The 16,286-nt window shown below is 45.3% G+C and overlaps 1 protein-coding gene across 1 annotated transcript in view; it reads right to left on the bottom strand.

Moving 5' to 3' along the window:
- Window positions 1–1,037: 1,037 nt before the first annotated feature.
- LOC115565177 (uncharacterized) overlaps window positions 1,038–16,286 on the bottom strand; it is a 30,695-nt gene continuing 15,446 nt past the window's right edge. The window contains 8 exon segments of the mRNA XM_089263423.1: window positions 1,038–5,020; window positions 6,358–6,891; window positions 6,955–7,227; window positions 8,492–8,610; window positions 8,694–8,945; window positions 9,056–9,283; window positions 13,752–13,846; window positions 15,552–15,729. Coding sequence (XP_089119549.1) covers window positions 2,098–5,020; window positions 6,358–6,891; window positions 6,955–7,227; window positions 8,492–8,610; window positions 8,694–8,945; window positions 9,056–9,283; window positions 13,752–13,846; window positions 15,552–15,729 — 4,602 coding nt within the window. The 3' untranslated portion in view covers window positions 1,038–2,097.

Here is a 16,286-nt window from a genome sequence, read left to right as displayed (position 1 = left end):
AAATATATACCAATTGGGGCCCTGAATGAGTATTCTGCAGTCGGTAAAGCCCGACGACAGCAAGGTTCAAGTGCAAGGAAGAGTGAGAAAGACATAAAGAGAGAAAGAGAGAGAGAGAGAGAGAGAGAGACAGGCAGCGAAAGCTGTAGAGAATAGGAGCTTGCAAGTATATACAAGGAGAGTGTGTGTGTGTAGTGTGTGTGTGTGTGTGTGTGTGTGTGATAGACTTATCTATGAGTACAGTGAACACTTTAATCAATGTTGAATGCAAAATATTTGCCGTGTAAATGTTTCTTCTGACTTTTGTTTTGTTGCAATATTTGATTTGAGTTTATTTGATTTTTGTAATTTATTTGCATCTGCACAGCAGAGAGTTAAAATTTTCTTGTTAACATTTGCTGTAAATTTGTATAGTATATTCATATATATATATAGAGATATATATTTATATGTATTTAAATTTAATTAATTCACGTTTCATATCGATTTCAAACTAAGAAAATTTCTCATTTATTTTTCGTTTATCGTTTTTCTTTGCTTTACTTTACTTTTCTTTTGCTCTTTACGTAATATGTAATGTACATGAAATTTCAAGTTTCTCATTTGTCCATGCAAATGTCTTTTGTAGTATGTGTTTTATGGTATGTATGTATATGTATATTTTGTATATATATATATATTTTTTTTGTTTGCTTTTTGTTTTTGTTTCGCATATAAAAAGGGGGAGAGATTTATCTTTAACGTCTAACAAATTGGTTTTTAAATGCAGTTATTGACCTGAACATTCGTTAATTATATATTCGCAATTATTATTTAATATTATTCAATATACGTATATTTCGTTATGTATATGCATGTTTGTTTATATATATGTATATGTATATGTGTGTTTGTATATTTGTTAGATTGTAAAATAGTTAAACAATTTTGTTTTCGTATGGCTTCTGGTGTTTGTCTATACTTTATTTATTTATGTTAAGTGTTATTTGTTTTTGTTTCCTTCTTCTTAATTTTCTTTTTATTTATATATGTATATATATATATATTTATTGCTTGCTGTATTCTGTTGTTTATTATTTAAAATGGAATTTCATTAATTACAGTATTTGTTTTCACGTTCTTCTGTCCTTTCACTTCTCTTTAGTTTTCTGACGTCACAAAAATTACGAACTTTTCGCTGCTGTTGTTTGCTCCTGCGCAACGGATTTTTTAAACAATAAACAAATTCAAATGATCCAAAAAAAAAAAAAAAAAAAATTTTGTGGCAAATTGTAGAAATTTTGTGGGTTGCTGGATTTGGCTGGGAAGCTGGGCGTAAAATCTGCTTATTTTTTTTTTCATCTTTTTTTAACTCTTGCATAAATAAATAAATCTTTTCATTAGCTTAGTTGGACTTATGCTTAATTACAGTTAACTTTAATAATAGTCATACATTTAGATTAAAATAATAATTAAAAAAAAAAATATATATATTGTAAATAAAAATTGTAATTATATATATATAACAATAGGCAACAACACGAAGCAAAAAGGGGGGCGTGGCAGCACAACAAATTGCGGCTGCTGACTGGCAACTGTAACATATGCTTGAGTAATCGAAGAGGGCGGCTTGTACCACTGTGTGTGTGCGTGTGTGTGTGTGTGTGTGTGTGTGTGTGTGTGTGTGTGTGTGTGTGTGTGTGTGTGTGTGTGTGTGTGTGTGTGTGCATTTGCATGAGGCACGGCTTGTCATGTGGCAAGTGCAACTTGCCTTCCACTTCTCACATTAATTGAACAAATTTGTCGCATGATTTTTTTTTTTTTTGCCAATTGGCTTTAAGAACATAAAGCAGGATTCCTCCTGTATGGCTGTTGTGGGCGAGGGCGTGGTCGAGGGCGAGGGGGGGGCGTGTACAGCACCTGCACTTGTTCGATGCAATTGGCTGGCATTCATTTATTTATTAGAAAAATCCGCAACGTCCGCTGGCTTCTGCTGTTGGCTTAGCGCGTGCGTCGCCTGCGCGTTGTTGCTGTGACAACAACAGCAGCAGCAACTGCAACATCGCCGTCGAAGTCAGCTTGTCGCGGGCTGGGCAATTTTTATGACGTCTCTAAAAATCATACTTTAAACGTTTTCTCCCGTCGCTGCTGCTGCTGTTGTTGCTGCTGTTGCTGCTGCTGCTGCTGCTGTTGGTGGCTGCGACTGTGCGACTGCTGCTGGTGCTGTGCGCTGCCGTTGGCCGCCAGTAGCGTCATGGAGCCAGCGCTGCATAGCGCCGCAGCTGCCGTTGCTGCATCCTCGCAGGCGTAGCTAGCAATGCGATGATCGCTGCGCGAGCGCTCTCGATCGTGGGTGCGATGATGATGATGTTGCTGCTGCTGCTGTTGCTGTTGCTGTTGCTCACTGATTGCTGCTCCGTTGCGCTTGGTGGTGGCCGCCTGCTGCTGCGAGCGTCGATTGCCCAGCCGCTTCAGTTCGTAGTCGCGCGCATCTGCCGTATCGAACGTGGCCGCGCGCTGCTGCTTGCCATGGCGCGAGCCCTGCTGCTGCTGCTGTTGCTGCGACTCGTATTGCTGCGGGCAGTACTCGTCATATTCATGCTCATCGCACAGATTCGCATTGCATTGCTGGTGCTGGTGTTGGTGTTGGTGCTGGTGAGAATGTTGCTGCTGCTGCTGCTGTTGCTGCTGTGCTCGATGCTTCTTCGGTGGCAGCGGAATGGGCGGCTGCGATTGAGCTTGGGCTTGTGTCTGTGTGCTGGCTGAGGCTGCTGCCGCCGCTGCGTGCAGCGATGTTGCTGCTGTGGCCGTGCCAGTCGAACAGCTCGTGGCACGCCGCACAACATCAACACCGCCGCCGCAGCAGGCGCACTCCTACAATTCCGTCACAGAATACAAATCGCTGTTGGCGGCATGACCCACAGCTGTCACAGCAGCAACACCACCACCGCCGCCGCCAGATCCACCGCCCGAGCTGCGCTTCAGGGAGCGATAGAAGAGCGCCTGCTGCTGCTGCTCGGCCAGCAATTGTTGCTGATGATGATGCTGCTGCTGCTGCTTGCTGCTGGCGCTGCTCGAGACGGCGCCGTGGTAGTTGTTGTTGTGCTGCCGCTGTTGCTGGTAGTAGGCCGCCTGCTGCTGCTGCTGTTGATGGTGATAGGTACTGCTGTCGTAGGAGTGCTGCTTCTTCATGCTGCTCAGCACCAGCTGGCCTCCGTACTGCTGCTGCTGCTGCTGCTGCAGCTGTTGCTCGGCGTAGCTGCGCGCATTGTCCAGCGTTTCGGCGCGACGCGGTCGCTCTCTCTCTCGCTCCCTCTCCCTCTCTCTCTCCCTGTCACGCTCCCGCTCCCTCTCTCGCTCTCTATCCCTTTCTCTTTCTCTCTCGCGTTCGCGTTCCCTCTCTCTCTCCCTCTCGCGCTCTCTGTCTCGCTCGCGCTCATAGCCAAAGCTGGCAGCCTGCTGCTGCCGCAAGCTCGCCGACTTCGGAGGCAGCGTCTGCATGTGATTCGCATTGCTCGCATCCCGCGAATTCTTGTGCCGATTCTTGGGCGGCAGTGAGGGCGGCTGCTGCTGCTGCTGCTGCTGTGGCGGCTGCTGCGAGGCGAGCTGCAGCTTCTGTTGCGCCGCCCCTTGGGGCCGCTGCAGCGAGCGGTACTGGCCCAGCGTGGCGGCGCACAGCGGCTGTGACGAGATCTTCGACTGCGAGGCGGGCAGGACGCCGTTGCCGGTGGGCGACTGCACCGGTATCTCCGGCAGCGGCTGATTGACGATCGAGGCCGGGTTCAGGGAGCGCTGCACGCGCGGCGCCGCTGTCGGCGCTGTCTGCTGCGGCACAGCGGCCGCTGCTGCCGGATAGACGCTGCTGCTCTCAATGCTGTAGACGGCCGAGGGCGGCAGGATGTGAGTTGTCGGTGGATGATGGTGTTGCTGCTGCTGCTGCTGCTGCTGCTGTTGCTGCTGCTGCTGCTGTTGCTGCTGCTGCTGTAGCTGTTGTAGCGCTAGCAACTGCTGCTGTTGCTGCTGCTGCAGCGCCAGCAACTGCTGCTGCTCCTTGGCATAGGAGCTGCCCACGCCCGTGGTGCCGGGTATTTCCGTAAAGGTGTTGACTATCTTTGGCTTGGGTGGCGGCGGTGGCGCGGGCTGTGGCTGCAATTGCTGCTGCTGCTGCTGCTGCTGCTGGGGCGGCGGCGGTGGTGGCACCACCTGCTGCACCACCATCTGCATCTGCAGCTGCTGCTGTTGCTGCGAAGGTGGCGGCGGTTGCTGCTGCAGCTGCTGCTGTTGCTGTTGCTGTTGCTGCTGCTGCTGCTGCTGCTGAGTTGCATTCGGCACCAACATGTCCGTGGAGCCGCCCCCATAGACCTGCGGCATGCAGTCCGCCTGCTGGCAGTAGTCCTTCGACACTGTGGCTATCGACGGCGTCTTGGCGCTGCGCAGATTGGGCGACGGCGAGGCGCCCTTGAGCGAGCCGCCATAGCGGCCCACGTGGCGCAGCGTGGCGCACTTGTTGGCCGTGGCGGCGGCCACAATGTTCAGATTGTTGTTGCCGCGCACCGCCTTGGGCCCGATGCTGATGTACTTGGGATCGAAGCGATTGAAGCTGTTGTTGGTGACGTCACGGGGATCGCGATCGTCGACCAGGACGTCAGCGTCCAGGCCATTGCCAGTCGACTTGCAGATGGCATTGGCCGTCTGTGCGGACAGCACGGAGCGTATGGAGCTGCCCGTGGAGCGGGGCAGCGTCGCCGATGCGAATATGTTCTTCAATGTGTTGCTGCTGCTGTGATGGTGGTGGTGCTGCTGCTGCTGCTGTTGCTGCTGCTGTTGCTGTTGCTGCTGGCTGATGTTGCTGCTGTGCTGCGTGTTGTTGCTATTGCCTGCATACGTGCTGCAGGCAAGCGAATCTCAGTAGAAGTCGTTCGATTCGAGCGTCTTACACTGCTTGCTGAGCGTCGCATATTTGCCGTTGTTGGGGCCGGGCAGATACGACGCCGACTGTTGGTGGTGCGACGGCAGCCGGCCGAGCGTGTGGTGGCCCGATCTGCAAGCAGACATAACGGTACAAATCATCAGTTAAATGTTGAAGTCAACGCGAATGCAAGGCAAATGCAACAGCTGCCGATAGGCGAGCGGGCGACGGGAAACAGTTAAACAAGCGGCAGCATTAGGGGCACTCTGGCAAATGTAGAGCGAACTTTCGGGAGTGTTACAGTTGGTTAATCGTTAGAGAGAGAGCGTGATGCAATCATCTACAGGATGATAATTCAATACCCTTACACCTTTTCTACCTTCTACGTTCCGCTAAGCCTATGGTTACCTTGAATTTCTATTTAATATGTAGCTCTGCTCAGTTCTACTGCGCCAATCCTGAATCAGCGGAGCTCTCTAGATTTATATGGCATGTATATATATATTATATTTAGGGGTAAACATAGTGTTTCATTCGTATCTTTATTGGCTTAGACACCTATTGCTTAAATCTATCTAAGACACAAGTGCTTATGGCTTATCTAAGCAAAGTTTCTGTATTGTTCTTATAGGTTTATTGGCATCTGATTGGAGTTGCTGCATAAGGCTGACGAAGTCGCAAACCCTAGCTTAGCTCACTTATGGCAAAGGAATTTCCTCTGCTGTCTACGAAAAATCCTAATGCTAAGGCAAGTATGGCTCAAGATCTAGAAATATTGTTGACAAATATGCTTGGAAATGTTTATGAAATGTAAATTGAATGCATATTAGTTGTATTACATATATATAGGGCAGAAACTCTGCATAATGGTGGGCAAACCAGGCTACAGCAAATAAACCTCAACCTCTATTTATCTACTCTGGCTGCACAAATATATTTGATATATTTTTCAGCTTCGCCTTTAAGCAGTTGCTACAGTACTCAAGGCATTTCTTATGATCAAGCTGGGACGGTGCATATAGAGACTACCCCTAATGCTGCTTCATATGTCGTGTGGGTGTGGGTGCGTTAGGCGTTGTCGTGTTGTTGTCCAAGTACGATGTATACGATATACGATATATACGCTATATATAGATTGTGATCAACTAGTTTGAACTACATTTGTATGCTGTGTGCGATTGTATGGGTCATGCAGCTAGTGGGCGTGGCCTAGTGCTGGGCATTGGGCACACAACAAATGAAAATATAATAACAAAAAGAAAATCATAACAGAAATCATAATAGGAAACCCAATTTAAGAAAATGAAAATAAAATAAATGTAAATTCAAATGAAATGTCGTGTCTACCAAGACTAAGACTAAGACTAAGACTATAATTAAAAACTAAGACTAAATCAAATCAAATCAAATCGAATCAAAGGTGAGCAAATTAAAAGGAGTACAAAATCAAATTAAATTAAACTTCATGCCTTGTGCCATGCACCAAATCATAGCCGGGCGGCGGCGACGGCGAACGGCGCCCCCCATTGGAGCGGCTCGAAAGGGATGTGGCCGCCGCCACCGCCGCTGCCGTTGAGTTAGTTCTATGCTGTGTGTTGTAGTGGTTGTGGTGGTGGTGGTGTTGTAGTTGTTGTTGTTGTTGTTGTTGTTGGTGGTGGTGGTGGTTATAAATTGTTGCAGATGATGTATTGTTGTTGCTTGATTGTGATGATGGTGATGCCAACCCTTGTCGCAGTCCCGCCGTGCCATTCCTGTACGGGCCGACGCCATTGCCGCCAGCCAAGCTGCCGCCGCTGGGCAGCGTGCCCGTGTGTCCCCCAGCTCCCCCAGCGCCGCCGGCCACACTGCCGCCCATCGGCACACCGTGCGCCTGCTGATGGTGCAGCAGTGTGCGATTTATGGTGCCGGTGCTCATCGGCGCCGTCGGCGAAATGCTGGCACTCGGCGCATTCGACGCTGAGAACAGCGGCGCCGTCTCCGACTTATCGCCATCCATGGTGGGCCTGCAAGCAATCAAACGCAATCAGACTTTCAGCTCGCATTGTCAAATCAAGCGCATAGCTCACCTCTTGCTCAGGTAGATCCAGGCGTGCGAGTCCGCGTAGACCAGTATGGTTAGCAGAAAGGCGGTCAGCAGGCCGGCGACCATCATCAGACTGAGGCCGAGCAGGCCGCCGCCGCAGAGGCCGTGCAGCGCCTCTGCATAGTGTCGATCGATGGCCCGTCTGTCCAGTGTGGCGGACAGATTGGTCAGATTGCGTTTCGTCTCCTCCAGGTCGTTGTCCATGGCGTTCAGTGTGCGTTGAATGTCAATGCGCGGATACGTGTCCTGGCTCATGCTGTGACAAGAATACAGATGTAAATATACATACATACATATATTTGTATATACTAAAATCATTATAAATATAGCTCGAGTTGTTATTGAGAAATGTCTGCCTAAGGCTAACCAATCGTATCATCGCATATTATTGTACTATGATTGCTATATATAGGAGCGTAGTATATAGGTATATGCATCCATTCGATTTTTATACCCTGAACCCATTGAACAGTATGTAACGGGCAGAAGGAATCATCGCAGACCCCACAAAGTATATATATTCTTCATCAGGGCGACGAGCTGAGCGGATATAGCTCTGTCCGTCCGTCTGACCCTTCGTATGAGCAAGCCGATCTCAGAAGTTATAAGAGCTAGAGAGCTGAAATTTGGCATGGATACTCCTGTTTACCATACGCCGTACAAGCTTATCATATATTCCCGATAACTCATTCGATACGTTTTTTATCGAGGATAATCGATAAATAGATTTTGTTTTTTCAGCCTAAATTGAATACTATTAGACCTGAAGACTTTCGATTCATTATGTATATATATTTAATGGATACGAAGAACTTGTAATTTATAGATTTTGTATACCACGCCCCCTCTTGACCCCAAATTGTAAAAAACGTATTTCAAGTACTAGAGGTTTGTGAACATTATGATCACGTTTAGCAAGTTTCATGAAAATAAACCTACAACAAAAGAAATGATTCAATAACTTAATTCTCATAATATTGCCCTCACTGCAGCGCAGCCCAAGCGCAGTCGCTGCTAACTGCGCAGTTAGCAGAGCGCGTGCTTATACATGCGCGTGGATGTCCATATGTGTGCATAGAAGAAGTGCAGCATGATTAGAATATTATCTGCTAGGGTTCAGGGTATCTAGTCTAGTCAAGCAGTCTCGACTAGAGCCTTCTTATTTGTTTCCTTCACTGTAAGTCTTAGATTAGTAGAGCTTAATATGCATGTGAGCCCATTAGATCTTTTGTCTAAAACTAAAAATCTCGAAATCCCCGATATAAACTGCCTTATATAGCTGTCTATAATAGGCAATCTATTATTTTACTTTTCTATGTAAGCTTGACAATTCTAGGCAGTTACGGGTTTATCTAATCAACATGCGACTACTAAAACACTAAAACACTTGGCTCAGCTCAAGTATCTAGAGTCTATATACGCCCCCAGGCAACGTTTCCTTCACTATGTGATACGTAATATGCAATGTTGATTGGATTGCTTCCAAGTCCTAATGAATGCGATGCTGTTGTTCTATTTACCGTTGCATCATTTCAACGCTCTCGCGAGCACGTTCCACCAAATCGCGGGACTCGTTGAGGCGCAATATGAAGCGATTGCGCAATGTGCCACAGTTAAGGAAATAAACATACGGACTGCGCTGTAATTTCAGAATCGAAAAGCAAACACACATTAGATAAGAAACTCATCAATGGGGGTAAATTGAATGCGCATGCAGCTTACCATGCCCACCTGGCGGCACATGTACTCATGGGGACGCATGCAAAAGTCGCCGGCTGCCACGCTGGAGGCCAAATAGATGCCGGCCAGCAGCCAGCAGATGATGATGCAGAACAGGCCCGAGACACTGAAGAAGATCAGCGTGCAGCGCGAGCGACGGGCGACCCCGATGACCAGGACTGTGCACAGGAACAGCAGCAGGGTGAGGAAGGCCAATGTGGCTGGCCATCGTATCGATTCATATAGATCGCCCAGCTAACAAAAGAAAGAGAGAGAGAGAGAGAGAGAGGAGAGAGAGAGAGAGAGAGAGAGAGGGAGATAGATTAATGAGAGTTCACATTCCCAAGCAGCTGTCTGGCACCTACATGGAGAATGCCCATCAGCGAGGTCTCGTTCTCGCTGCCCTTAGTCTTCATGAAATAGAGCACCATGTTGTCCAGCGAGGTGACCGCGCGCGACGTATTCTCCCGCACCAGACGCGACGTCTCAATGAGCAGCATAACTGCGGTCTGATTGTACTGGGGCTTCTCCACCATGTCCTGCACCTTGTGCGATGCCATTTTCGTTTCGAGATCACGCTTTATGGTTTCAGTCTGTCAATGAATGAGAAGGCAAAAGAGCATATTAGATATGTGTATTAGAGAGAGAGAGAGAGAGAGAGAGAGAGAGGGGGGGAATAATTGAATATCATATATCAGTTCAATATCCAGCTAAATCAGCTGGGTTGGGCTTTGGGCATGTCTTAATGTAAGCAAGGGCGCATTTGTAGTACGATAAGAAATTGATGCGATGAGTGAATAATGACTAACTACATGGTTGACTGACTGTCTGAGTGAGTAAGCCAATGACCAATTGAGCGACTTACGATTGACTGAGTAATTGACGAACCGATTGACTGACTGACTCATTGAGTACAGACTGAGTGATTGACGGACTCTTTGAGTGTTGTCTGACTGAGTATCCTAATTGACTGACACGCCTAATTATTGACTGACTGACGACAGATAGACAAACTGGTTGAATGAGTCGATTGGTTGAATACTGACTGGCTGATTGACTGAGTTATTCAATAATTATTAATAGACACGCCTAATTATTGACTGAATGACGACAGATAGACAAACTGGTTGAATGACTGAGTCATTGATTGGTTGATTGAATACCGATTGGTTGATTGACTGAGTTATTCAATAATTATTGACAGACATGTCTACTTATTGACTGACTGACAACAGATAGACAAACTGGTTGAATGACTGAGGAGTGATTGACTGATTGATCAAATTATTGAATACTGATTGGTTGATTGACTGAGTCATTCAATAATTATTGTTTATATTCACTTGTTCAATCAGGCAATGACTGATGGCAAGCCCAACTGGTTGTCTGATTCATTGTATGCCGCTTAATTGAATGTGTGGATCAATAGATTTTGACTGAATGATTGACTGGCTGATGAACTGACTATACATTCTGATTGAATTAATTGATTGACTGACTTATAGAATGACTGATGATAAGCGGAATGTTTGATAGATTGTCTGATTGACTGACTGTCACACCGACTGACAGATCAAATGATTGAATACTGATTGCCGACTGCTTGACTCGCAAACTGATTGATTGACTGATTAATGAATGAATATTGAAGGAAGAATATCTCCGACCGCCTAATGGAATAACTATTGATTAACTTAATAACTGATTGACCTATTGGAAAATTGTGAGACTGATATACTCAGACCACAAGTGCTTTACATTAGTGCTAAGCATTTTCGATTGATTATTCATTATTTCATTATCCCTTATCTGCTATCAGCTTGAATGTCATGAATGTCTCCCATGCCTTCCATCCAGTGCTTGATGGCAGCACACAAATTCAGTTTCCCGCTGAACTGTTGGCTGTAAACAGCTTCGCTATCCACTCACTAGGCATTGCCCTTAGAATTCCCATGTTGGTCATATAGATTAAGGGAAGTTGGGCAGTGTGGAAAAGGGCTCCTACATTTTATCCTGAGCCCCGTTTGTTGCGTGCATTGCACTCGCAGCGAACTGACCCGATTGAAGCTAAGCTGAATCTGGCCTAAGCGAGAGAAGAAGGCGGCTAAGTCAACTCGAACCCTCAACAAGTTGAAGTAATATGCCTAGATTAAAGCTGTTTACGCCAGCTGAATGTTGTCGCCGTTGATTATAATGGCGATATCCAGCGACAGCTACCACCGAAAAGCCATAGCAGAGCTGGGCTCTCGGTTTTGGGTTAGGGTTTGTCTTTGGGCTCGGGTTCGGGTTCGGGTTCGGGTTCGGGTAGTGCGGTGTTTGTTGTCCATTACTTAAGTTGTGACTCAGAGCCGCAGCAGGTGAGAGCAGTTCAAAAGTTAATGACCAAAAATGGGCAAAGCGAAAGCTCCCGCAAAGGACTCGCACATGGGCAGACAGACATTCAGATGGACGGAGGGATGGTGGCGCTGACAGAGGTAGAGGCAGACATGCAGCTGGCAAACAGGAACAAAGGACGAAAACGTTGCACATAAATATAGTAGTTTTTTTTTTTTGCTCGTAATGCTTTTGCTTCCGCACTTGTGCAAGGATTTAAGTACACACGGCTAAGGCAAAAGAAAGGCCCAAGGTGGGCAAGGCAAAGGGAAAGAGTAAGGGTAAGGGCAAGGGAAGGGTAGAGCAGGCAGCAGGGCTGCGCGACAGACATGGCAAAGCGTGACAGGGCGTAGGGTCGAGGACTTTGCCTAAAAGCAGCGCCATAGCAGACGCACGCACACAGGGCTACCCAGAAGCAGAAGCCGAAGCCGAAGCCACCCCCCACCTGTCTGGCAGAGCTACTCAGTGTGAGTGTGTGTGTGAGAGTGTGTTTAGTCCTGGGCCTAGATAATTAATAGCGTTTTACTCAAGGGCCAAGCAATGCCAGCCATCTGTTTGGGCCACAGCATCATCTTGTCCGCACCTAACATCCGGCTACGCCCTCAGCCGCACCCGCAAACGCACCCTCAACCGCACCGCCCCCTTTTTCAGCCGTGCTCCCTCTGCATTCACTTTTAGCTCGACTCGCTCTCTTAACCTTTCGCCTTATCGGCTTCTTTTATGTGTATGTGCGTATATATTGCTATACATACAGATGTATGTGTGTGTGTGTGTATGTATGTATGTATGTATCAGCGTCTGTGCGCTGACAAAGTTTATGAATAGAGCGCAAGCCAGCGCTGTGGCCCAACGTGTCCTCCATAGCCGTCCCTTATCCTAGCCAAAGATGCGACAGATGCGAGATATGCATGCCATCGAGCTGCAGTCGGGGCGGGGCAGGGCGGTGACAATTTCTGCAGCAATAAGCAAGTATTTGTCATATCCTTCGCCATAATCAAAGCTAAGAAAATGCATTTATCGATAAACACATTCGCTGGCAACATCATTTCATGGGGAATGCAATTGAAATGGGAATTCGATTTAATATTGCAGATTGTGCAATGTCTGGCAACGCTTAAAGCGTACAGAAAATGTTGCCTACTTTTTGGAGCGTGTGCAGAAGATATGCCAAAGACTATTTGATCTCGGATGGAAAACTCAAGATAAAAGTCTGAAGCATTGATAGCTTATAATGCAGTCGAAGTAAGCTCTCAATTGTGCATTAGCACATTCATTAGAATAGATAAAAGTTCTATAAATTGATGAAAAAAGGTTCTATAACAAAGGAAAACTATCGATAGATAGATAAATAGAACACCGAGTTTATTGGGCTTCAGTTTACAGTGTTTCCTTCATAATGAGATTTTTCATAATGGAAAAGAATGTTGGACTTATGACAAGTATTATATATATTATATTATCTAGTACATCATATAGTACTGTGCCAGCATGAACATGAAATTTACGACCGTTCCCAGCATCAAAGCAATAGAGTGTGCTCTGTGACCTAATCTCCACCATGATCTATGCTCCAATTGCACACAATGGGACGCCATGGCCATCGGTTATTATATAATAATTTTAAATAGATGGCCTCGATCTTTCGAGCAACGATTATTTAATCGGTTCAGCGTAGCTCACCGTAGCTCACTCATTGGAGTGAAGCAAAGAACCCTTACATCATATATGCCAGGAGACTTTCGTTAACGAACTAGGAAACACCACGAATTTCTTCAGTTTGCATTAAGGCAGACATGAATCGAATCTGTTGTTGGGCTAATTGTTGTGATATGAGCATTGAATACATTCGCATTCACACGATTACCGAGCAAATCGCTGGAGTGGGGAGCCAGACGAAAGACGTCGACAACAAAGAATGTCGAAAGATATCGTATGTCGGGCAAATAGAAGGTAATCGGAATATGCAAATGCTCGAATTTGAATGGTGCGAATTATGACATTTCATGCGGCCCCACTCTGAGCCACTATGAACCACGTTTCCGGGCCTGACGTAACGCCAAATTCAATGGAAAAGAAGTGAAAAGCGATCCAGCTGGCCGGAATGTCAAGCACTCGAATTTCCACGCAACGTAATCGATCCCCATTCAGTTCCCATTTGCCTGCGGCCCAAATGTCCATGGCGACAGCGATGCAACGGTGGATAGGAATACCAATCCCCAAGGATTGAGTGTGCCGGACTATGGTTTGAATGCGTCACTGGGCTATCCCTATGACAGACACTGAGTATGTTCCACTGGGGTAAGACAAGAGTACTCAATGAGGGATCTCAATCAGATTATAATCTTACTAAATGAAAGTTGTTAGCAATACTTTGCTGAATACTTGACCTAAGAGAACCGCCTAAATATTGATTATAGAACTTAATAAAATCCAAATTTAATATGCGAAATGTTGTACATTAAGTTTAAAGTAAGCTGAAGCTTAAATGAATGTTGACTTCTAACTAAAACATGCAACAAAGCGAAAAGAAAAAAAAAATAGTTTTCAACAATTTGCAAAGTTCTTAGTTATATGCATATACATGTATATATATATTTCTATATATGTATATGTGTATGTGTGTGATTTTCCATTATGCTGCTCGTAAAACTTTTACTTTGTAGCGAAACTTTTTTGGGCATTACTTACCTCTTGTTTAAGATTGAGCACAAGACTCTCCACCTTCCTGCCGGAGCTGAAGGCCTGCAGCAGACCATTGTGGAAATCGTCGTTGCCATATAAACCTGCAATGGAGCGAGCGGTGAAGCAAACATGTTGAGTAAGACTCGAAATAGATATATGTACAAGTATAGTCAAGGCATCGAATTTCTACTTGGCAAACAAAATTGAAGCCGAATTGTTGCCGAAGCCCTTTTTCAATTAATAAGTACAAAGTTTTGGGTGTAAACTTAAATTGATGCAGTTGAGCCACTACTGGAGAGTATTACCTTTAGTGAGGTGCTCGAAATGTTCTCTATAAAGCTCAGGGGAAGCTGAAGCTGGCTGCTGAGAGCTATAGCTGTTTGCTTAGGGAAGCATTTGACTTGATTTGAGATGAGGCTACCTGCAGAGGCTTAAAGGGCAAGGGATGTGCGTGAAGTGGAAGATAACATTATCTCCTATCTCTGTCTATTTTTATTAATCTTATATACAAAGGTCACACTTCTCCTCTTTCCGCCTTTGTAACTTCTCTTTTCCTCTTCTCACCTTTCCCTATATATACTTCTCTCTCTTTCTCTCTTCTCATAAGATATCATTACCTCCTATCTCTGTCTCTTTCTATTAATATTATATATAAAGTTCAGAATCCTCCTCTTTCCGCCTTTGTACTTATCTCTTCTCTTCTCACCATCCCCTATACATACTTCTCTATCTTTCTCTCTTCTCATAAGATAGCATTACCTCCTATCTCTGCCTCTTTCTATTAATATTATATATAAAGGTCAGAATCCTCCTCTTTCCGCCTTTGTACTTATCTCTTCTCATCTCACCATCCCCTATACATACTTCTCTTTCTTTCTCTCTTCTCATAATTCTACTCTCTTCTACGTAATTCTAATTCACTCTCTCATTATATCATTTTCTATCTTCAATTCTCCAGCTCTCCGCGCTTCTCTGCTTTCATCCTGTACCTATCTCACTCTACCTCTTTATTCTCCCACCCTAACTTGGTAACGATAGTAGCGCTCTCTCTCTCTTTTCCTGCCTCTCTTTCCCTCTGTCTCTCTCTCTCTTTCTCACTTTGCATTTGAGCTCTGATTATGCAAACCCTTTGTCTATTCGCCGCTTTAGACTCTGCTCGACCGCATTCGTTGAGCCACAAGAGCAAAGCTCGCACTGGACACATTTTTGAGTCAATTAAGAGCGCTAATTAAATTATTATTATGATTATATTGTTGTTGTTTCTGTCGTTCGTTCGTTCGTTCGTTTTTCTTTTTATTATCATTGCACGCGTGGGCTGGATTATAATGTGGGGCCGCTGGGGCCTCCGCTGACTAGAATTGACTCGGGGCATTACCTTTGGCACTTTGACACAGTTTACTTCGAAATGGGCGAATTAAGTTCGCCGACTTTGGGTTTTCGGCTTGGATTGTGAGTTTTTATATACAGCCACGACAATTGACGCGACTCGGGGCGGCGATCGCTCGCCCATAAATCCAGATACGTGCCAAAGCCACAGCCGCGCACGTAATGGAGCAATGCAACGGGCGACAACGTCGTCATCGCTGTCGACTCTCGACTCTCGACTCTTGGCTCTCGACTCTTGGCTCTTGTTTTGGCTAATTGCCAAGTTAAACACGCGACGGGTACGTGCATTTGGTCCTCGGGGCGTGGCCGCCCTGTGAGGGCGGGCAGGCAGTCAGGCGGGGTTTTGGCATGGATATACATATGTACATATGTATGTGCATATTACGACAATGGGTTCAATGCACCCGAACCGGCACTTACCTAGTCCAATGGCCGCACAGGTCATCAGCGTTATGATGACCAGCGAACAGCTCTGGCAGCGCTGGGCGCTCGGCTTGCGCTGCTTGCGATCGCAGCAGCGCGTCAGCAGATACAGCAGCAAGCCGAGCAACGAGAGTATCAGCATGCCGGCAGGTATGGAAGCCAGAATACCCAGACTCTATAAAGAAAGAGAGAAAGAGAGAGAAATAACAATATTAGAAACTTGTTTAATAAGAGACATCTATCGATAACTATTAAACTCTTAGTTAACTCTGAGGAAAAGGTCAAATTTTACTTCATGTGTGTATAAATAGATCAATTCTATGCCATAGATATATGAAAATAATTGAGTAATTAAAATAAAAGCAAGTGATTTATATATATGACAGTCAATAATCGATAACTATCGTAGAGCAGTAATCGAAATGGGCAATTGGTAAAGTTCTCTATAGCATTTAGATAAACTTCCCTAACAACAACAAAGATCGATAAATCATTTTTACCAAAACTATATGTTATCGATACATATTTGTTGTTCGACTTGCGTCTAATTAAGTTTATCGATGATACTTTCATAATACATATAACTGATACTATATATACATAATTAATATCGATCATTTTTAGTGTTATAGATAACTGTAAATCGAATATTTACAATACAAAGACAACTTTTTTATAATCCTCTTAGATTTATTAAGCCAACTATAACATATGAAACCAGTATACTGCAAG

This window comes from Drosophila navojoa, chromosome X (assembly GCF_054131105.1).
Source record: "Drosophila navojoa isolate 15081-1374.11 chromosome X, UAZ_NAV_1.0, whole genome shotgun sequence".
Lineage (NCBI taxonomy): Eukaryota > Metazoa > Arthropoda > Insecta > Diptera > Drosophilidae > Drosophila > Drosophila navojoa.
This window is presented reverse-complemented; position numbering and strand designations above follow the sequence as displayed.